This window comes from Heloderma suspectum, chromosome 3, assembly GCF_057233095.1.
Source record: "Heloderma suspectum isolate Gila_16-S chromosome 3, 16-S_ref, whole genome shotgun sequence".
NCBI classification, from domain to species: domain Eukaryota; kingdom Metazoa; phylum Chordata; class Lepidosauria; order Squamata; family Helodermatidae; genus Heloderma; species Heloderma suspectum.
This window is the reverse complement of record NC_139460.1, coordinates 63,067,026-63,089,856: the sequence shown is the minus strand read 5'-3', so window position 1 is coordinate 63,089,856 and position 22,831 is coordinate 63,067,026. Positions and strand designations below refer to the sequence as shown.

The following is a 22,831-nucleotide window of genomic DNA, read 5'->3' as shown; positions in this document are numbered from 1 at the left end:
TGTGAAGCACAGCCCTTTTGAGTACCATGCGAGGAACTGCCAAAAACCTGTTCTTAGAAAGAGGTGTGGTGTTGATATAATCCTGCTAATTGAAGGGAAAAAACCCAAACCCAAGACCAGATTAAAAACTGATGACCATTCAGAATTTATGGTGGTGGGAAGCAACTATAGTCCTCCCATTGTGTTGTTTCCAGATTTAGTCATACTTGGAGTAGACCCACTGAAAACAATAGGCCTTATGTTAGTAATGACTTAAATACGTGGCCAGCCCACTGACTTTACAATCATGTCAAATTTTTAGCAACAAAACAAAATTATGTATATTTTTGTCCCATAGCACTGAAGCAAGGAACACTATCCTGCAATTAAAAAGCAAAGTCAAAGTTCATCAAATATAGCTCTAGTCAAGAATACAGAAAGAAAGTAATACCATTCAGAAAAGACATTCAGATTAATACATCTTTTCTCTTCCACCCTGGAGTCAGGGTTAGGGTATAGGAAAATTCAAGAGGTTGCATCATTTCCTTGCTGCAGTGGAAAACAGAGAGCTAAGAATGGATGGACAAAAGAAACATCCTTTCTAACATGCTCTTGGCTTGGCACTGTGACCTCAGTAGGTGGAATGATATTTGGTAGAGAAGCAATCAGAATAAATACATGTATGTGTGTCTCTATTTTTATTTTTTTTTTCTAGTCTAGTCACTTGTGTGTGTGGCGGGGGCAGGGGTGGAGTGCAGCATACAGAAGACAGTGAATATTTTCATCCCAACAGTTTGAGACCCTTCCAGCCCCCGGTGCCTAAAGCCTTTGTCAAATATGAGAGAGAATAGGAAAGGGGCTACACATGAAAGGTGCCTCGCCTATTGATTTATTATTCTGAGATATATGTTGGACATTGCAGTGCCCACTCCCATGAAATCAGCCCCTTCTTTTGCTAGCCCAACTAGAGTCAATGGCAAACCCAGAAAACTATGGAAAACTACAGAACAAAACACCACCACCACCACCCCGGAAAAAGATGTTGTCAAGAAGAGGAAGGAGAGAACTGAGAAATACAAATAGAAAGGAAATGCATAAGAGGGTTTGTTGTCTTCTCAGTGGTGCTCACTCTCTCTTGTGTCCTGCACTCTGGGAAAGGCAGTATCTGTTTAGATTTGTGTCTAAATTTAAACCCTGATTGCTCTGCCTCCCCCCTCTGTTCTCCCCTCCCTCTCTTCCTCTCCCCTACCCCTCCCCTCCTTCCTTGTTCTCTAGTACAGGCCACATAGGAGTCTGACAGTTTTTAAGATCAGTTGAAGCTTGGATATTAAACACTCCCAAGCAGTGTGTGTTCCCCCCCCCCGCCCCCGTGTCAGAGGCTTTGTACAGAAGACACACAGAAAGAAACTGGAAAGAGGAAGGGGATGGGGGAACAAATACTTCCCAAGAACATCTCACACCTGCACGACAGAGAGGTAAAAAACCCAAACCCTAAACTTTTCTCTCTCTTTCTCCAGTTATCTTTATGTTGCTTTGGAACTTGACTCAAGTAAATGTGGCTCAATTTAAAACAGCTCAAAAAACTGAACTAATTGTTCTTACTTATTATAATGTTTACTGGGGGCGGGGGGGGCACGGTGTGCGCTGTGTTTGGATGAAATGTTATTCTCTTGTGTCTTCCCTCACAGAATCCAAAACCTTGAGTCGAATTAATTTGATTTGACTCGGAGGGTCTGTGTGTGTCCAAAAGAGTGTGGCACTTAAATAATTTTTTAGCCTGTCACTAAGGAATTCGAACTTTGTCCGCTTTTATTGAAGTTGAGGCTAGCACTACTTTCTTTGGGAGATAATGTAGAAAGTAAATTTAAAACTTTGCAGTGTACACATAAGCTGCTGTGAAGGCTTAGGTTTCCTTCACTGATTGGAATGTTATAGCTGCATATTCTCAGAACTGCCATTGTTGCTCAGAGTTCACTCATAGCAGGACTCCTTGTGCCTTGTATTGCCACATGACATGTGGAAATTCAACAGGTGTAGCTTTTCCTGCCGTGAAAAAGCACTTGGTAATCAAGTACTTCATGTATTGAATTTCTGCCAGGTGTTAAAGGCATAGGAGCCCCGGTAGAAAAAGTGGTGGCAACTCTGTAAATATATTTTTTTAAAACTTTAACTTCTCAGTCCTGAAATCTTTAGCTGTCTTGGGCCCAGTTCAGATAAAGTTTAGTGCACTGAAGTTCTCTCAATAGGATTTAAGTATGTTTAGCTTTCTCTGGATGACATCTCTTCCTTTTAATTATTCATCTGCAAGCAGTTGATTAATATTTTATTGAGGAGGGGTTAGTCAAATAGGTGCAGGAAAATAGATAAGTCTACAGAATCCTAAATACCAAAAGGGCCTGTAGGCTTGGATGCAACTCCTGCTCATGTTTTTTTATATATGCAAGATACAAAGAAGAACATAATAGCTGTTCGTGGCTTAATAGTTTCCAGCACAAATTGTACATCACCATCCCTTGCTTCTAGCTTCCCACAGTACAAGTTTAGCTTGGTAACTCCAATTCTGATAACTTTAGCCAATCCTTAGGCTTCACAGTGGATTTGTTGAATAATAAAGGCACATACATTGTGCACAGTCTCCCCATCTAACCTCAGTGTTGCACTTCTTCAGGGATGACAAGTCACAAGCCACAATATTTTTGTCTCCTAGTCAGAGTATTAATTGCTGTTATGGTGGAATTTGGTTGTGTGAGTGCTTGTGATGCAATTAGTTATGAGTGACCCAACTCTGTCTCAATAGCTGCACCATTTTGTGATTGACTGATTGATTTTAAACTGATTAATTCTTTACAGGCTGCATACTCCCAAGCATGAGAGCACTTACTTAGCTCCATTGTTTGTAAAGCGGCTAACAGGAAGGCTATCTTCTGCACTTCTCTACCTATGCCACTCACTGTACTGCTATTTTCTGAGCTTACTTTGTTTCTAAATCTTTGGAGGCAGTATGCTGTCTTCTAACCTGGAGTGTTTATCTAGCCAAATGGTTTTTAAAATGGGGAAGGGGGAACAACAACATGGCTATCCTACCCCACTCCACCTAGTATGTACAGACAGGATTTGTGCTACTTTCTTTGAAGAAGACCTTGCAAAATGCTAAAATGAGCTTTGATCATGTGGAAAGACTTCTAATTTCTAGACTGGACCTACCATCAGAATGCCTTACTGATACCCTAAAGCAGTGGTGAGCAACTCATGCTCCTCTGGATGTTTTGGTCTACAACTCCCATTGTCCTTCACCATTGGTTATGCTAGTTAGGGCTGATGGGACTTGTAGGCCATAAGATGGGACTTGTAGGCCATAAGAACATAAGAAGAGCTGTGTTGGATCAGACCAAAGGCCCATCTTGTCCAGCATTCTGTTCACACAGTGGCCAACCAGCTGTTGACTGGGAACCCACAAGCAAGACCTGAGTGCAACAGCTCCCTCTGTCCATATCCCCCAGCAACTGGTGTACATAGGCATACTGCCTGTGATACTGGAGGTAGCACATAGCCATCAGGACTAGTAGCCACTGATCAGGACTAGTAGGCCAAAACATCTGGAAGGCCACATGTTGCCCACCCTTGCCTTAAAGGGAAAAGGGAAGAGAGATACGATAGGAAGTTCCCAGCCAAGTCAGCCAAATAAGACAAGGGGTGGGTTAGGGTATTTTAGAAAATGTTTTTACTGTAGAATTTTATTGTTTTAAACTGTTTTATTGTACGCTGTACATCGCCCAGAGTGGCTGGGTGACCAGCCAGATGGGCGATTAATAAATTTAATAATAAATAAATAAAAGCTGCCAAACAAAACATGGTCACTCTCAGGAGGATCAAATTTGAGATTTACACATCAGGATGAGCTGATGTTTGAGGACAGAATAGTTGCAAATTAAATTTGTTATAGAAGCCTCAGATGTTTGATTGCACCTGGCCTTTTCAACCTATCTTTCATTGTATGGAAGCCTGGAATGCATCTTGAAAAATGTGTCTTGTTCTTGCAGGGAACAAACTAAATGTTAGACAATGTCCGTATAAATCAAGTCGTATTTTTTATAATATCCAATTTCTAGAGCCCAAATGTTTTTGTAGTTTCGAGGCTAGCAGCAAATTGGATCACAAGATTTTAATTACTGTGTAGAGAATCACAGGCAGAAATCAGCTAACACAGCTTATATCCAGAACACACAGTGGGTCACATCCAGGCCATCAGATTAGGACATAGTGTTCACAGTGGCTTTTTCCTGTAAAGTGACTGGTCTCATTTGGAAAAAGAGAAGTTCAGAGAACTGAAGGTAGGTAATCAATTAGTTTTGGGGGGAAATTACCTATGACTTAAGAGTTAGAATGTTAAATTAGAATTTTAGTTTAGAAAATGCTACCATGGGCTTCATAGTAATTATGCTTTTCTTATTTCACTTCTGTTGTTTTGGGAGTTTCCCCTGGTAGAAATTAATCCCTTTCAGGTGCACCTTATGATTATAATTAAATTTCCTGGTACCTTCTGCTTGTTGGCTATCTTAGCTTTTTCCTACTCTAAAGATGCAATCCTATACATGTTTAACCAGAAAAAAGTCCTACAACTCCCAACCTTCCCCAGCCAGTATGGCTGGCTGAAAAATGCTGAGAGTTGTAGGACTTCTTTCTGTCTAAACATGCGTAGGATTGCATATATGTTATTTCAAGTCATGTTTCTTCCTATGTATCTGACTGAAGTTCTTGGCTTCCAGAGCTCTGTGTGAAAAATCTCAATTTAATTTTAGTTTTAGTCAATAGTTACTGAGTTGAAAATGTAAAAGATTTTTATTTTATTTTTTAGAAATCTCAGGCCAATAAAAATTAGGTATTTACAGATTTGTGTGGATAACAAGCATAAAATAGTGAATTTGGCTTCAGTGTGATCAGTGGAAGAAATTTCATAAATTAAGCCATATAGAGGCTAGTATCAGGGTTTGAGTTAAGATTGAGGAGGTCCTTTGTCTAGGTCTCATTTCTCAGTTTTAGGAGTATTGTGCCAAAATTCTTAAGTAAGGGGGTTTTTATGGCAGTGTGACCTTGAAATAAAGGAAGTTCTCTTCAAATGACAGGGGTGAACTACATCTGACAAAACTGGTCAAACAGAAGATGTTGGCTTATATAACCTTGCCAGGTGCAATGATAAAAATAGCTTTCTTTGCAGATCTGGGCTTAACACATACAAGTAACAGAAACAGAGACTTTTGCTTCTCCTTGCGCCAGCCACTTGAATTAGTTTTCATGCAACTCTAAACTATTTGTAGCTGGCTTGATTAGAGATGGTTACATGCTTTGTATATTCTAGAGGTTTCCCAAAATGAGCATTAGAGCAAGCGGGAAGAAAGAAACGTGCAGCTGAGTTAAACTGTGTCTCATAGATTAGCCTAGGGAACCAAGATAGCTGGTGTTCCCTTGATTCAGGTTAAAAAAAATACAGATTTTGCATACTAGGCCAGACTGGTCTTTCATCCAGCCCGCTATCCTGTCCATTGCATCTGTTAACTAACCACCGTTGCAAATCAGTCAGAACAGAGCACTGCAGAGTGTTCAAAGGGCCTGTTTGAATTATATGTTCCTCCACTTAACCCAGTGGGGAAAGAGCAATCTGTATTAATATCGCTGGAGGAGGGAGTTAGGTGGCAAGCATCAGGGCAGCCTTGGGGACCACAATGAAGGCCTGGGGATGGGACATAGGTTTTATACTGCTGACATAGAGTCATCCCTATTCTTCCATGTGTGTGTTGCTTTGAATCTATTGACACTGAAGTCATATATAATTTTATTGTAATAGAATTTGGAGCAATTAACACAGGGGTGGGCAACTTGTGGCCTTCCAGATGTTTTGGCCTACAACTCCCACCATCCTGTACCACTGGCTATGCTGGCTAGAACTGATGGGAGTTGTAGGCCAAAATGTCTAAATGGTTACAAGTTGCCCACCCCTGAATTAACATGTAAACCTTCTGTATTTTTGCACTTCATTTTCTCAGGGTCAGTTTTACCACTGCACTGTGCTCCTCTCTTTTCATATCTTTAAGGTGCAATCCTATGCATGTTTAGACAGAAAAAAGTCCTAAAACTCCCAGCATTCCCCAATCAGCCATGGTGCCTGTGAGATGCTGGGAGATGTAGGACTTTTTGCTGTCTTAACACGCAAGGGATTGTGCCCTTAGTGAAATAAGAAAACAGAACAGGCCCAACAGAGATAAATGGCTGTTTACCTTAGCCATTAGGAGAAGTGGGTATTAAGCCTTACCCCCTTATATACTATCTCATAACTAGCTGCTGACTGGTAAAAGACCATTCATTCCCTTCAATGCCATGATTTTTTAGGATAACTTAGGGAGCAATCCTATGGCCACTAGACAGCGATAGGATATCGTGTTATCTGGGAACCGACCTCGGAGCCTGTATCAGTTCTTTCCTAACGTACTGCAATGTAGCCATCTATTCTATTCTTTACTATAATTTTGATTATATAAAGCAGATAGGTTCCTGGTTTGTAATTTTGGGAGTTTTCTCTGAGACTTTTTAAAAGATTGCTGTCTTCTAGTAATCTGGTACAGACAGGTTTGGTGACATTCCACAAGTAAGAACTTCTAAACAGAAGCACTCCACACACCAGCATTTTGTTGTAGGTTCTACTTGTATGTATACCTGTACAAACTTCCTCTTATGCTTCCTGCCTGGGCCTACAAAAGCAGGAAGTTTATCAAACCCCTGGCAGTGTACAATATATGGCTGGTGGGCTGCATTCATCTGAATGCGTCACAGATCTTGCTGGTCTCTGGTGGGGAAATGAGCTCTATGAAGTTAAGGTTTCCATCATTATTTTTAAAACTTAGAATTCACTAAATATAAGGAAACTGAGCACCACCCATGAGATGTGTTAAACTTTCCCCGATTCCTAGATAAGTCAGGATTCAACCAATGTATCAACCAGTAGCCAAGTTCCAAAAAGACACTGATACAACCATTTCTACACATCAAAAATGTTTATGTCCTCATACATAAACACCCTGGGTCAATTTGCACAACATGGCGGCTTACCATGGGTAAACTAGCCCAGGATTAGCCCTGGTGTGTGTGGCCGTCATTTTGAATATGCGACCTCCGATCGGGGTGATTGGGGAAACGTAGCCCACACTTAACCAACCTACTAATTGAGGGTTACGTGTGGGTTGCTTAACCCTTGATTAACCCACAATAGCTGGGTTCACTACCCCAACCAGAACATGGGTATTTAAAAGAATAAATGTATATTTATTTAACAGGTATACATTGAGAACAATAACTGAATAATAATGTTTCTAAAATCCTAAGACCAAATCTCTGCTTTCAATAACTTCTCTCCTTCCCTTCTCATTCACACCCAGTCTCTGATTCTACTCACTGATTAATTTAGGTTGCAATCCTATACACACTGACTTTAGAGTAAGCCATACTGAACTCAGTGGGAGTTACTTCTCAGTAGGTATGTATAGGATTGTACTGTTAACCAACTCTGGCCCCTAGTTTCTCTCGCTATCTCTCCATCTTAACTCAACTCCCACTTTCTTGACCTCTCACTGTTTCTGACTTCCTTCTAACTGACTTTCTCCAATTGCCCAGCATTCCATTCTAGCCTTGGCTATCAACCATTCCTCCAGTCACTCTTCTGTTACGTACACATATGAAAAAGTAATGTGCAACGTGACCTAAGCAGAAGTTTGGAAATTGCTCTGAGAATCCTGTTTACATTAAAGATGTTATTTGAACGCCCTTTCTATTGTTTGGGCCAGTTCTTCTTTCACATACCTCACATACTAACTAGTCTCATGGGGCTAACAAAGGGGTGGAGGGGGTGGTGAAAATTGTGGTCTGTAGAAGCATAGCACTGCAAATGATCTACGTTGCTGTTTGGGCATTGTAGACATGTACCACCAGTTCTCATGACAGGGTGAAGTGATACGACTTCGAAGCTGAAGTACCAGACAGCAAAGAAACAAGACCAGAGAGCTTCGGCTATTGGGCGGTATAGAAATGAAATAAATAAATAAATAATAAACAAGACACTGGGGGCTGATACACATTACAGGCATCATACAGAGCCCACTAGAAAAGGTCCATGTCAGACTTGTACCCCCTGGCCATAAGGTAGTTGGCTTCCTTCCATTATTCTGCAATTGAGGATTCTAAAAAGAAACCCATTTCCCTACAACATTGTTCTCCACTTTTTAGTTCCTCATCTCGTGGAGCATCACCAGTCAGGCTGCAGATGATCCCCTTTTTTATTCATATGAAGGCTGACTACATCATTTGTCAGATGAGAAGATAAACCTTTTAAAATTCCAGGTTCCTTAAACAAATCTGTACACTGGTTACCACACTGGACTTGCTGCTTTTGGAGATGCAGGAAGAAAGTAATTAAACTTTTGGGGATGGAGTTGTTGTGCTTCTAATTGGATTAGCCATGGGTGTGGTGCTATTTATTCAGACTTTCTTCACTTGGCACAACTGTCTCTGTGTTTTAAACATGCTGTAATAAGGATAGTATTCTCTCAGAAAGTGGAGCATATCATGGTCTAGACAAGTGGAGGCCCAATGTTTGCAACAGCTGTTGTCTGCTGTGGAAGGAAGCAAGCAAGCAAGCAAGCCAGTGATACTGTTTGTCCTATGGAGTAGAAATTGAAACAGTTCCAAAGCAATATTTCTAACTTAATATATTTACATACACCTTCTTAGGAGTACTGCTTGCAATTGTGTTCTTTTCAGGGAGGGTTACCATTTCTCCCAAGACAAAATGGTCGACTTGTAGTACATAGTATGCTCTCCCTAAAATAGTCCCCTTTAAGTGACCACTTGGAATGCTTGCGTGGCCAGGCTGGTCCCATCTTCAAGCTTAGTTGATCAGAGCAAAAGCTAAAATGCACTGTATATTGTTACAATCCTCAGCTTGTTTCCATGTCATGTAGTTAATTTGAGAAATCATGTATGGTTTGTGGGCGGGGGAGGGGGGATAATGAGTCACTCCAATAAATGATATTGTATGAAATTCAGCAAATGTCAAAGTGTGTTTTGAAATTGAAATCACAGTTGAAATCAATTGTACTTTTAAGTGTGTGTGTGTGTGTGTGTGTAATCTTATAATTACAACACAATATTAAGGGAAAACTTTAATTAGGTAAGTGGTAGAGCCTAATTTGAATGCCTACTACCTCCTCCCACATTCTACCTTAAGACATTGGGCTTCACCACACCAGGCTTTTTATCCTGCAACTTCCTGGGGCTTCTCCTTCTGGATGCTTTGTGGGATTAAGCTCAGCTCCTTACATGAGCTGACACAGGCTGTTTTTTGCAGGGCTTTCTCGGCAAGTTCAATATATTTCATTTTACAGCCACTAGATGGTGCTGCAGTTATAGTGCAACTCCGTCATTACATGCTGCCAATATATTGGATTAACATGCCTTATCGGATTATCTCCGATCATTTAAAAAGTGGGATAAAGATCAGAAAGTGCAGGAGACACCCTGGAGATTGACAACATTGTGTAAAGGACCCGCAAACTTCTATGAGTGACCAGTCATGAGTGTGCAATAAAAGCCTGGTGTAGAAATACTCTTTGACTATGCAGACTAAATGACTTCCAACATCTTCAGGCTTTTTTTTCTCCTCTCCCCCCACCTGTTTTTTTTTGTTTTGTTACATCTTACTTGATGAAGAGACCTGAAGAAAGTTTGCACATCTTTTTGTGACCTTTGAGTTGGCCTAATAAACGTATTATCCTAATATGGATTTTTAATTTTTTTTCTTACAGCTGACATGGTTACTTTTACTTTTTCTGTAATGTTATAACCGTTATGGACAATTTGGTTTGTGTGCCTTCTCCACCCCCACACCCCCTCATAGCCAGCACGGTTCACTCCGTTCCATCTTCTTCTCCATGTTCAGGAATGGAGCATAGAGAGGGTGAAAAGGGGGTGGTCCTGGGGGAGGGGAGGAGACTACAGAAGCCTCTTTACAAGGCTTCCTATGCGCCATGCAGACTCCCGCCCTCCCACTCCAAAGTCCCCAGCTAGACACACTAAATCACATGTCTAGCCGAAAATGCAAGGCAGCCAGAGCACGGAGGAGAAGATTCCCTCCATGCACCAGCAGCCCTGCACTGGATAGGCGAGTTCAGAGGCTGACATCTCTCTCCATAGGAAAAGCATGCTGGCTGGGGCTGGAAATTGTAGGGCTTTTTTCTGTCTAAACATGCATAGGTTTGCACCTTTAAACTGCAAGTCTATACACACTTGCCTGGCCTTTGAACTCAGTGGGACTTACTTCTGAATAGACATTCCTAGGACCACACTGACAAACTCTTATTTTTTCCCCTAAATTTTTCCCATGCCTATCTGTCTCTTAATCAGATGTCTTCTCTATGTAATACAAGTACCCTTTTAGCAGTGTCTCACAAGGAAACATATCTGTCTCAATTTCATTTTAAAAAATCAATAATAATGAAAGCAGTAAGCACATATTCTTTCTTATAAGTGTTATCTATTCCTTCCAGTAGGAGGTTCCAAGACTGGTCAACTGTTAGGCAGCAGCAAGATGTCATTCAAAAAATCACAGCTGTGGTTTAATTTCACATAAGATACTCACAGACCTCTGAATTCAAGTGGCTGGCTCAGGGGCCGCGGTGGCTTAGTGGTTAAGACGCTGAACTGCAGACCGGAAGGTCGGCAGGACAGCAGTTCGAGACCCGAGTGCCGTGTGACGGAGTGAGCTCCCGTCTTCGGTCCCAGCTCCTGCCAACCTAGCAGTTCGAAAGCAAGAAATTGCAAGTAGATAAATAGGTACCGGCACCACTTCGGCGGGAAAGGTAACAGCGTTCCGTGTACCTCGGTGTTCAGTCATGCTGGCCACATGACCACGGAAGTGTCTTCGGACAGTGCTGGCTCTTCGGCTTAGAAATGGAGATGAGCACCACACCCTAGAGTTGGACACGACTGGTTGGGGACACCTTTTCATGTGGCCTCCCCTGGCCTTCTGTGAGACCCCCACTGACCCCTGCCAAAGCTATTGAATTTGCTGCAGTGGTGGCAGAAGCAAATTAAAAAACAGTTGATTTACTAACAAAACTGCTGATTTTTCCCCCTGTTCCTGCCACAGTGCTGCCAAATTTCGGTAGCACATTTGGCATTGTGGTGGTGGCAGGGGGAAGACGTTTGCCCCCCCAAGGGGTTTCAGTGGGGTGAAATTGGCCCCCAGACCCTCCAGAAGTTGCCCACCCCTGCTGAATGGGAAGGTTCTGGGGAAATGTCAGAAGATCCACACCTAACAGCACACATTACCCTAACTGCATCTCCCGATTCTAGGATAGTTAAAGTTTTTAAGGGTTTTCACCCATCACAGTTTAAAGAGTCCTGGGGAGGGAGTTTTTTATCCCCCAAAGACTTTTAACTCCGAGGGAGTAGAATGCTTAAAAGGTTGAAACATCATGGAATGAAGTGCCTGGAGGGCAATGAGCATGTGTGACTTCCTTCGGATTCTTTATTGGTTCATTCTCTCTCTCTCTCTCTCTCTCATTTACTTTACAAACAAATAGTTTTCTGCTTATCTGAGGGTCACCCCTGGGTTTGCAGAACTTTTCCCCCATCTGTGGGCAACCCTGTTTTGCTGTCCTACTGGTCGGTTCACCACCACCACACACTTTACTATAAGAAAGAACAAGTTGGGAGTCCTATGAAGAAATAAGCAATAAAGAAATGCACACCTACGCATAATGCAATCATGTGGGGCTGCGAGCTTTGGGGCTAGATGAATAGCTTCCTGCTCATGCTAGCATTGTAGTACAATTTTATTTGTTTGTTTTAAAGTATGTTTATCCTACTTTCTATCAGTGACACTGAAAGCAGCTGTCAGGGTCTTCCCATTAATATTTTGTTTTGGGGTGGATGTTAAAACCCTTAAACATTAATTTCATGGAAGAGAGACCAGGATTAACACTTTAACGTGGCGCCTTAAAGACTAACACATTTATTATGGCCTAAGCTTTTGTGTACTACAGTCCTCTATGTTATTCATGAGAGAATGGAAAACAAATAAATATCAAACTATGTTGTTAAGTACAGTATTACTTATAATATAAACTTCTGTTTGTTTTCTTTTTTGCTCTATTTACATTGAAACTTTCAAAACAAGAGATCTATTCCTAACCCAACACCCCGTCCACCCTTTACCCTGGTGCCTGACCCACTAACTGCTTTAACTGACAGATCCAAACTGCAGCTTCCCCAGCATTCCACCTTCCAGTAGACTCCTCCGTCCCTCTTACCTTACCTTACCTATGTATGTATGTATGTATTTATTTATCTGAAGTATTTTGATGCCACACCTCAGCCAAACAGGCTCCCAGAGCAGCTTACAAACAACCAGTTAAATACAACGGTCCCTGCCTGCAGGCTTATAACCTAAAAAGATACAGTCAGGGCCAGAAATATTGGAACAAGGATAACTGTTTTGGCAGTTGGCCTCTGTACACCACCACACTGAAGTTGAAAGGAAACACACCCAGATGGGAGCAAAGTCAGGACTTTCAGCTGTAATTCAAGGGGTTTGACGAAAGTGGGGCACTAACCATTCAGGAAGTACAGCCAGTGGCATACACACACACCCATCATTGGTGGCTCATAAATAATGGAACGAATAGCTGACAAGCAGCTGCATGGCCAGGTGTAGCCTGTTTCCTGGGTACTCCATGACCAATCAAGCAGATAAAAGGCCTGGAGGTGGTTCTGAGTGTTACGTTTGCATTTGGTAGTTGTTCACTGGAACTCCCAACATGAGGTCCAAAGAGTTGTCCATGCGAGTGAAGGAGGCCATCATTAGGCTGAGGAAACAAAATAAACCCATCAGAGAGATAGCAAAAACATTGAGAGTGGCCAACGCAACAGTTTGGAACATCCTGAAAAAGAAGGAATTAACTGGCAAGCTCAGCAACAGCAAAAGGCCTGGAAGACCACGGAAGACAACTAAGGTGGATGACCGCAGAATTCTGCTCATGGTGAAGAGGAACCCTTTCACAACATCTAGCCAGGTCAGAACACTCTTGAGGAGGTAGGCATGTCATTGTCAACATCTACAGTCAAGAGACAGCTTTATGAATGTAAATACAGAGGCTTCACAACAAGGTGCAAACCACTGGTAATGCTCAAGAACAGACAGGCCAGATTAGCCTTTGCCAGCAAACACCAAAAAAAGCCTGCCCAGTTCTGGAATGAGATTCTTTGGACTGATGAAACCAAGATTAACTTGTACCAGAATCCAAAGCATACTACATCATCTGTCAAACATAGTGGAGGCAGTGTTATGGCATGGGCATGTATAGCTGCCAATGGGACCGGGTCACTGGTGTTTATTGATGACCTGACTGCTGATAAAAGCAGCAGGATGAATTCTGAAATGTATAGGGCTATACTTTCTGCTCAGATTCAGCCGAATGTTGCCAAACTGATAGGACGCCGCTTCATATTGCAGATGGAGAATGACCCAAAACATACAGCAAAAGCTACCCAAGAGTTTCTCCAGGCAAAGAAGTGGGATGTTCTTCAATGGCCAAGTCAGTCACCTGATCTCAACCCAATAGAGCATGCTTCTCACTTACTGAAGACAAGACTGATGGCAGAAAGACCCACAAGCAAGCAGCAGCTGAAGGCAGCTGCAGTAAAGGCCTGGCAAAGCATCTTGCGGGAAGAAACTCAGCATTTGGTCCTGTCCATGGGTTCCAGACTTCAGGCAGTCATTGAATGCAAAGGATTTTCATCCAGGTATTAAAGGCGATCCTTAAGTTTGAAATGCTGTTGGTTTGTTCCATTACTTATGAGCTCCCAACAATGGGGGGTGGGGTGTATGCCACTGGCTGTACTTCCTGAATGGTTAGTGTGCCACTTTTGCCAAACCCCTTGAATTACAGCTGAAAGTCCTGACTTGGCTCCCATCTGGGTGTGTTTCCTTTCAACTTCAGTGTGGTGTGTACAGAGGCCAACTGCCAAAATCCTTGTTCCAATATTTCTGGCCCTGACTGTATGGCACACAAGGAAAAAGGGGTGGACATAGAAGAGGAAAAAAATTGATGTAGTCTTTTAGCAGGCGTGGCCTGCCTCCCCTCTTATCTCCTTCTGTGCAGCCAGCTGGAATGGCTGGTGGTGGCGGCAGCTGAGGGAAGAGAAGCCTTCATGGAGATGGCCTTCAACAATTCTGAAGCAATCCCCTTGCTCCCATCTGAACAAACTATAGAACACAATTCACTATATCACCCTTTCCCTTAAAGGAAATGTCTCCCCACATTTCAATTAGTCTGTGCAATTTTTGGCACCATCCTCCTGAACAATTAGTCCATGGAACAATCTCAAAGCAACTGTAGTGGTGGGGTCACTGATGCCACATGGCTATGCAGGCAATCTCTGCTCCAGTGCAGTCTTTGTAGCATTGGATCTGTCCACAGGCATCTCTGTCTGTTCCTACATACATCTTCTATCAGGATGATAGTCAGCTAGCAACTCTGACTTTCCCATCAAACCTCCAACCTCAATTCTGCTTGCTTTATAGGAACTCCCCAGTCATCTTCAGTGTCTGGCCATGGGTCCCATATGCTTGTGTGCATTGCAATTGTAGTGGTGTCCAGCCAAGGCTTAACCTCTCTGGGGATCCCTGGATGTATGCTCTGATGTGTCATAAATCTGACTCTGTCTGGAACACCCTGTTCTCGGGATATAATCAAGTTCAGGTTCTGTTTGCCCTGCCAGACGTACATAGGACATCATTCAGTTGTAACATGTGATCCAAGTCTAGGCGCCCCAGCCTTCCAGTTCATATACAACAGATTTAACCACCTGATAGAGCCCTCTGTATTTTCTTTTAAACTTTGTTCATTGCCCCCTTTGCTGGGACTCAGTTTGCATCCAGATTAGCTCCCCAACCCCGTAGAATTGGGCTGTCACATGAAGGTCATACTGGCTCTTCTGATGTTGAATGTCTCAAGCCTGGTGTTTGACCACAGCTTCCAATATGGTGTTTAAATACTCAGATCCAGCTGTTGCATGTGTTCAGGTACACTTGCATACTGCTCCAAGGCTTCTGTCCCATCTAGAAGTTCCATGGCAGACAGATCTCCCTCCCAAACAGAATTTTATGAGAAGTGAATCCCGTGAACACTACTCTTGTATGTCCTCATAAGGTATGCGTGTAATCTGTCCCAATCCAGTTGGTTGTTCCATATAAAAGAGGAGAGCACATCCCTCAGCATCTTGATGAACCACTCTACTAATCCATCTGACTACTCATAGTAGGCTGCAGTATGGGCCTTATTGATAGTTAACAGTTAGTGATGGGGGTGGGGTACCATGGAGACAAATTAAATTCTCCACCAGTGTTCCCCCCACCTCCTGATCAGAATATACGGTAAGCTTCTGTCCGTTTGGAGAACAGTCTATCACTATTAGTATGAACTGATGACCTTGAAAGGACCCAAAAAGGCAGAGGGCCCCCAAATTTAAGACAATTCATTGCAGAGACCCCTTTGCTTATGAAGACATCATGGTACCTCTGAAGGCAGCACACAACTATTTTTCAGGAACTACACAGGCATCAACATTACCAGCCTTTTATATCTCTACGCCAGCCCACCCAGTAATACCTTTCCTCCACTTTGTGAATCACCTTTTCCATCCTAGATGATCACCTGTGGAAAGAATGTATAAAACTAAGATTCGTTCTGCAGTTCCAAAATCCTCCAGAATCTGATTCCAGAAAGGTTGCTGTCTTAACGTCCATCTTTTCCCCCCTCCATTAACACTGCCCTATGTAAACATAGTGATTCACACATGTATTTTTATTTCCTCATCCCTGGTGTTCCTAAGCCTCTATCAACCACTACTGTTAGCCTGTTCTTTTCCATTCCTTCAATAACTTGAGAGCTTAATATTCTTTTTTATACTCTAGCAATGTTTTATGTTTACTCCTGCATTTGTTGTCCCCTCACTGTTGTTCCCCCCATTGGAAATGGCTCGAGGTTCCACTGCCATTGTTACTACATCCCTCTGGGGAGTGGCCACAGGTTATCAAGAGAGGACATCCACATTGGAATGTTTTTTCCTGGCTGTGGACTATGTCATAATCACAGTTGGCTAGTTGCTCCAGCCAATGAACTAACTGTCCCACTAGCTTATGACAACTATGCAGTCAACACAAGGAATTACGGTCAGTCCTTACCATGAATTTATGCCTGTGTAGGAAGTGCCTAAAATGCTTTGTAAACTTGACCACAGCCAAGACCTCCTTCTGAGTTGTGGCATATTAATGCTTTGATTTGCTCAATGCATAGTTGGCATACAATACCACCTATTCTTGATCCTCAGCGACCTGTGATAGAACAGCCCAGATCTCCACATCACTACCATATGTGTCCAGAATGAAAGACAACATGGGATAAGGGTATGGTAGCACAGGGGCTGAGGTTAACCATCTCATTAGCTTTAGAAAAGCACAGCTGCATTCCACAGTCCAATTAATCCTGACCTCCCTTTCAATCAGCTGGGATAAGGGGCTAGCTCTTGTGGTGGGTTTCACCACCAACTATCTATATATAATATGAAACTAAATCCATAAAGCTCTGAACTTTAGTTAATGGGTTTGGGGTGGGGGTTATGTCTTCACAGTTTCCAACCTGTTCAGCTCAGCTCCCACCCCTTCAGTGGAAATAACGTGCCCCAGGTTCTTCACTCTCTTACGGAAGAGGGTACATTTGGCAGATTCGATCTTCAGGTTCAAGTAGCATCACAGAGGCACTATAGAAAGGTCTGGCCAATCACTATGATATAATACAGATAGGCCAGACAAGAGTTGCCCTGCAGATCAGCAAGCACCAGAACCATGCGCCTCCGGCACGACTTTGGGAAATTACAGAGCCTGAATGTCATCATATTAGGTTCATATAAGCCCTGCTGGCTGTAGAATGCTATCTTCATCCCATCCTGTGCCTGCCTCACAACCTGCCAGTACCCACCAGAATGTCCAAGGCAGAAAAATGCAAGGCCTCTGCTAATAAATCCAAAGGGTTATCTGTTACAGTTAGTATGTATGCATCTTTCACAGTCACTTCCTTTAATTGCTGGTAGTCAACACAAAAACTGCCATCTTCCTTCCTTACTAAGACCTCCTGCACTGCCCAAAGGCAGCTGGGAGGTCGAATAATGCCCCTCTCCTTGATTTCCTGTAGTTGGTCTTTGAATTCCTGCTGAAAATGAATCTGTCTAGGGCACTGTTTTATCAGCTGATTCCCCTGGGTATTAATGCAATGTTTAGCTGAGTTAGTACATTCCAGATTATGGCCCCTACTTCCTGGCAGCAGCTCTCCAAGGTTTCAGAGAAGAATTTTTACCAACCCTACCCAGGGAAGCCCAAGATTGAACCTGGAAGCTTCAGCATATGTCTGATACAGATACTTATATGATTTCTGTTTACTCCTTGGCAGCCTCAAGAATCAGAGCAAAAAACATTTTAGAATTGACACTGCACTGCTATAATGATGATTTAATTTGATGAACTCATTGATATGTCCAATTATTATGCTATTAATTGTTTCTTTTAATGTTCAGGTTTCATCTTTGTAATCTCTGGGAGTTTCTATTTCTGAATTTTTTTTTATTTCTTGGAAAGTTGCAATGGTCTTTGACTGAAAGCAATGAAAGCTTATTGTACTAAGAAGTATGTGCTCTATCACTGAGCTATGGCACTTTCCTGAGGCCCTTTTTTGCCTTTGGCAATGTGTCTGTCAGCCTCTGTAACTATGCTGCCTCCCACAGTGGCTGCTGGGAAATATAGCCCTGTTGCCTTCAGCACAGCTCTAGCCCTGTTCTTTCACTGCTGACCACACAGCACAATATCATCCAGCCCCATCCTCCTCTTCCTTCTCACTCATGCATGCGCTGTACATGGCCAAACCTCACTGCCACAATCGCAGTATACTAGAGGTAGGTAGACTTCAGTCTTGTGTCGTTTACTTTTCCTTTTTTACTAATTTCCCCATAGTCCACTGATGTGTTTTAAATTGACAAAGCAGGAGGGAATACTCAGAATCTCTTAACAGTTAAGGCATAACTGATGCTGAGTAAAATAATTATGAGTATGCACGCATTCTTACTTTAGAGCAGCTGAAACAGGCCAAGGTCCATTTAATCCAGCATTTTTTACAAGAATCCTAGCAACCATCAATCCTCCCCAACATGTTGCCCTCCAGATGTGTTGGACCACAACTCCCATAATTCCCACGTATACTGTGTTGTACATGGCCATTGGCCATGCTGGCTAGGAATTATGAGAGTTGCAATCCAACACATCTGGAGGGTGCCAGGTTGGGGAAGGTTGCACTATGTAGTCCTCAAGAAATTGGTCAACGCCCCACTGGTGATCAACAGTTTATCTTCTTGTAACACCATATATGAGGGATTCCTAGGGGAAGAACAATTATACAAGTAAAGAAGTACTTTGTTCTGGCAGAAGACCTAAACATTTGGGAATCTGTTGCAACATGGGCACTGCAAGCATATACATGTCTACTCAGAAGTATGTACTATTAAGGCAAGTGGGACTTTCTTCTAAGAAGTATGTATAAGATTGCAGCCTTAATCAAAGTTCCCAGACAGATCCTAACTATGCTTATTAACAGTAAATCTTATAGATTTAAAATGGATTTACTTCCAAATGTGTTCAAGATTTCACCCTCAATACAAAGTTGGACTTCATGTGGGTGTTAATGTAGCCATTTCTTACCCCCTTTACCTCAAGCATTCAGTATTTCCTATCTTTAAAATGGAGTGTGCCTTGCACACTTACCCCAGAAAGTTGCTCTTGACATGTAATTAAAAAAAAATCTATCCCACCTTTCTATCTCAAAATGAGGCACTACAGCTCACAACAGATCAAAATAAATAAACAATTACAAAGTATCAGAATTACTGCATGTGTGCTGAGTAATACTCCTAATGAAAAGGGTTTCTGTTTCCATCTTAGATTGTTCATAGAAACATTGCCAATTTCATGAATCCCTACAGAGTACTGAGGGAAAAGAGGCTACTTTCCCATTGCTTATCACAGAGAGCGAAAGACATAATAACTTACTATAAATCTAAATTAAAAAAAACATAAACACCAGGCAAAAATGCCCACTGGGTAACTGCATAACTAAACTATATAAGGCTCTTCCTAGCCTGGTCTGTTTCAGCAGTATAAGCCTGCATGGTATAAGTCTCTCCCTAGTAGAAGAGATTAGTGGTTCTGTATATTCCATTTAATCAGCTACACAGCTGAGTTTTTCTAGAGGCCCCAAAGCAAATTACCCCTTCTAAACCAATCCAGATTTAGCCTTCTCTCAAATTTACCCTCATGAGAAAAATTACTAACTGAGAATGGGCATCTCTCTGGCCAAGTTCTATTTCTGAACTTGTTGCTGTCACAGGAACTCTGACACAGTGTAATGTTATTCTACATTGCTCAGGCAAAGAGGTCACAGAAGCAAGGAGAGAAGAAATTCTATGGAAAGACTTTTCTAAATTAGAAATATTGTTGGTTATTCAAATTGTATAGACTGCTACTGTTAAACAGCAAAGCTGGCCAATATTTTTATCTTCATAGTTTCCTGCTGTTCACAGATGTTTCCTTTAATTCAGCTACAAAAGGCAGGCCAGGCCAATTCTTGGCTGTGCCTATACTGCATCTTCTAGACTCTAGTTTCTAGAGCAAATTTTGCCCTTCACAATTTCATGCATTAATTTCAGGCATAAGTATCATCATCATGTTCATATATCTATATTCAAACACATCTACATTAGAACATTTGTCTGCATTGGCTCAATTGTGTTATTAATGATCATAAATCTTAAGCATTGACATTCTTGGTAGCCCTTCCCAAAGAGGTTACTAATCATTCAGGTCCTTAGAAAAGAAGAAGCCACATTATGGGGAAATCCTGAAAATCCACATCTTACTAGAGTAATATTGAAATCTTACCCCCAAACAGAGCTACCCTTTTGAATCTCATCCATCATACTAAAATAGTTGGCGCCTCATTTTTACAATTATTGTGAGTTAGAGCAGTGTTTCTCAAACTGTGGGTCAGGACCCACCAGTGGGTCTCAGCCAACCTTCAGGGGGTCTCAGTACTGCAGTGCCTCTTTGCCTAACTGCCCTGTGCCATGGCAGCACCATGCACATTGCAGCAGAAGTGTGGCAGCAGGAGTTGGTTAGAGAGCAAGGAGGAGGATGATAATAATAAAAAACCGGGAATAAAAATGAAAGGGATAAGAGAGGGAAGCTGTTATAGGAAAAAGTGATGGTAAAAGCAGCAGGAGGGATGAAAGAGACTAGCACTTGAGGATAGGGTAAAAAGTGTGAAAGAAGAAATGACAGGAGATGGGTAAGAAGACTTTGAGAGGCATTTGGAGGGGAGGAGAAAAACAATATAAAATATTTTTTTCTACTTAGAGCATGGGCTCCTAACATTTTTGGATCAGTGGGCACATTTGGAATTCTGAGCGAGTCTCATGGGCACTTTCACAAAATGGCTGCCATGAAAGGGCTTGCTCATCCATGGTGGACATGGCTAGTTATAAAACATTCATTTTGCCAAAGACAAACTGGAGAGAGACTAATAGAAAAGTAACGAGCCTAGGGACCAAAGTACAAGGCAGAGGTAGGGGGGTCTGAAGTCCAAAATACAAAACCACTCTTTTGAACCCAAATAAAGACTTGAACCCAAATAAAGGGCAGCACTTTGGTTTGTAGCATGGCAGTCTCCCAGTTAAGAAAATAACTTAAAATAAGCTTATGAAATAAAATTAAAAGTGGAGAGTCAGGGAACCTGATAGGCATCAAAAGAGGTCATGGCACAATGGTAGCCCCAAGTCACCAGGTTGGAAACAGACTTAGAGCATTTGGATTACCAAATTCTTTCCGAAATGGAGAATCTGAGTGATACCTCCAGAGCCAATGTCTGTACTTAACTTGAGGAAAGCTGAATTATGGAACTTCCTGCTACAAGGAAATAGCTACGGCAAAGAATTCAGCCATTTTCAAACAGGGATTAGCTCTCAGTATGAAATTATATCCGGAACTGCCAGCTGATTATGCCAAACTCTGCCTCCATCAGTCACCATTTTGTGACAAGTGGCCTTGGTCATTTTCAGCTCAGGCGGCGGCGGGGGGGGGCTGGAGAAAGTTTGGGAACCTTTCAGTTAGAGAATTCTCAGTTTGAGAATGGTTTTGCTCCTGATCAAAAAGAGGTTGCCTTAGTGTAGGAGATCATATTTAAAAAGCCAATCTTGTATTTTTGACTATTTTTCTACTTTTGAGTTGTTACAATTTAATTTTGCAGCCTGACTTGCTGTGCTTTTAAATGAGCATACATTCCAGAGAGAGGAGACAAATTTAGCAACCAACCTTGAAAATCCATAGCACATTTCTCATATACCCATATCAGACTAGACAATCCTTCTCTGAACGGGTGCCCTCCAGATGTCTTGGAGTACAACTACCATCACATCCTGCCAGTTTGGCCATGCTGGCTGGGGATTATGGGAATTAGTCCAATATCCCTAGAGGCCACCTGGTTGGGGAAGAATGAAATAGGCTGTGCAGTCCATAAACTAAACGTGTCTCTCCTCCTTTGCTAGTGTGCTCCATATATGGAAGTTTCCCTCCTTCCTTTTATTCTGCTTTCTTCTGTAATTCACTGTTGCTTTCAGCCTTGCCCTGGGTCTCTTCCTCAGAGATACTTTTTCATACAATTATATTGTTCTGATGCTGCACTTTTGAGGAAGTTTAGAATCCCTGCCAGGGTTGGCGCTGGGACACCTTCTGCAGCCCACACTTCTGCTGGGGACTCATGACGGACTCCCACAACCCCTGTTGTGGGACCTTTTGTCATTTTGCCCCATGCTCATCTACTCTGTCCCTGAGGAAGCACACCAGCAATTCCAGTGGGCAGAAGGAATTGGAGATGCCACTGCCTGCTCACCTGCCTGCCCTTTCTCTTTGCACAACAATGGGGATTGGGCCCAGAGGCAGAGGAAGAGCAAGTGGGCATTTGCAGGGAGGAAGAGAGGGTCTCACTGAGGGCATCTTGCCCCCCAAAACCCAGAGCAGGCACCTGATCTGTATCACCTGCTGTCATTAAAATCCATTGATTTAAGATTTACTCTAACACTGGGATTAAATGTGTTATGGAAGGATGGGGAAAGGGCGGTAGAAATTGTACACCTCTATATCACTGAACTTGAGCCGGACATCCTCAAGAGTGAAGTCAAGTGGGCCTTAGGAAGCATTACTAACAACAAAGCTAGCGGAGATGACAGTATTCCAGCTGAGCTATTTAAGATCCTAAAAGATGATGCTGTTAAAGTGCTGCACTCAATATGCCAACAAATTTGGAACACTCAACAATGGCCACAAGACTGGAAAAGGTAAGTTTATATTCCAATTCCAAAGAAGGGCAATGCCAAAGAGTGTTCAAACTACCGTACAATTGCGCTCATTTCACATGCCAGCAAGGTTATGCTCAAAATCCTACAAGCTAGGCTTCAGCAGCATGTGAACCGAGAACTACCGGAAGTACAAGCAGGGTTTTGAAGAGGCAGAGGAACTAGAGATCAAATCGCCAACATTCGCTGGATCATGGAGAAAGCAAGAGAATTCCAGAAAAACGTCTATTTCTGCTTCATTGACTACGCTAAAGCCTTTGATTGTGTGGATCACAACAAACTGTGGCAAATTCTTAAA

The 22,831-nt window shown here is 42.4% G+C and overlaps 1 protein-coding gene across 1 annotated transcript in view; it reads left to right on the top strand.

Moving 5' to 3' along the window:
• Positions 1-1,290: 1,290 nt before the first annotated feature.
• The window catches only part of RCSD1 (RCSD domain containing 1), a 44,939-nt gene continuing 23,398 nt past the window's right edge, over positions 1,291-22,831 (top strand). Inside the window, exon 1 of the mRNA XM_084843411.1 lies at positions 1,291-1,454. Coding sequence (XP_084699537.1) covers positions 1,404-1,454 — 51 coding nt within the window. The 5' untranslated portion in view covers positions 1,291-1,403. The remainder of the gene's footprint in view (positions 1,455-22,831) is intronic.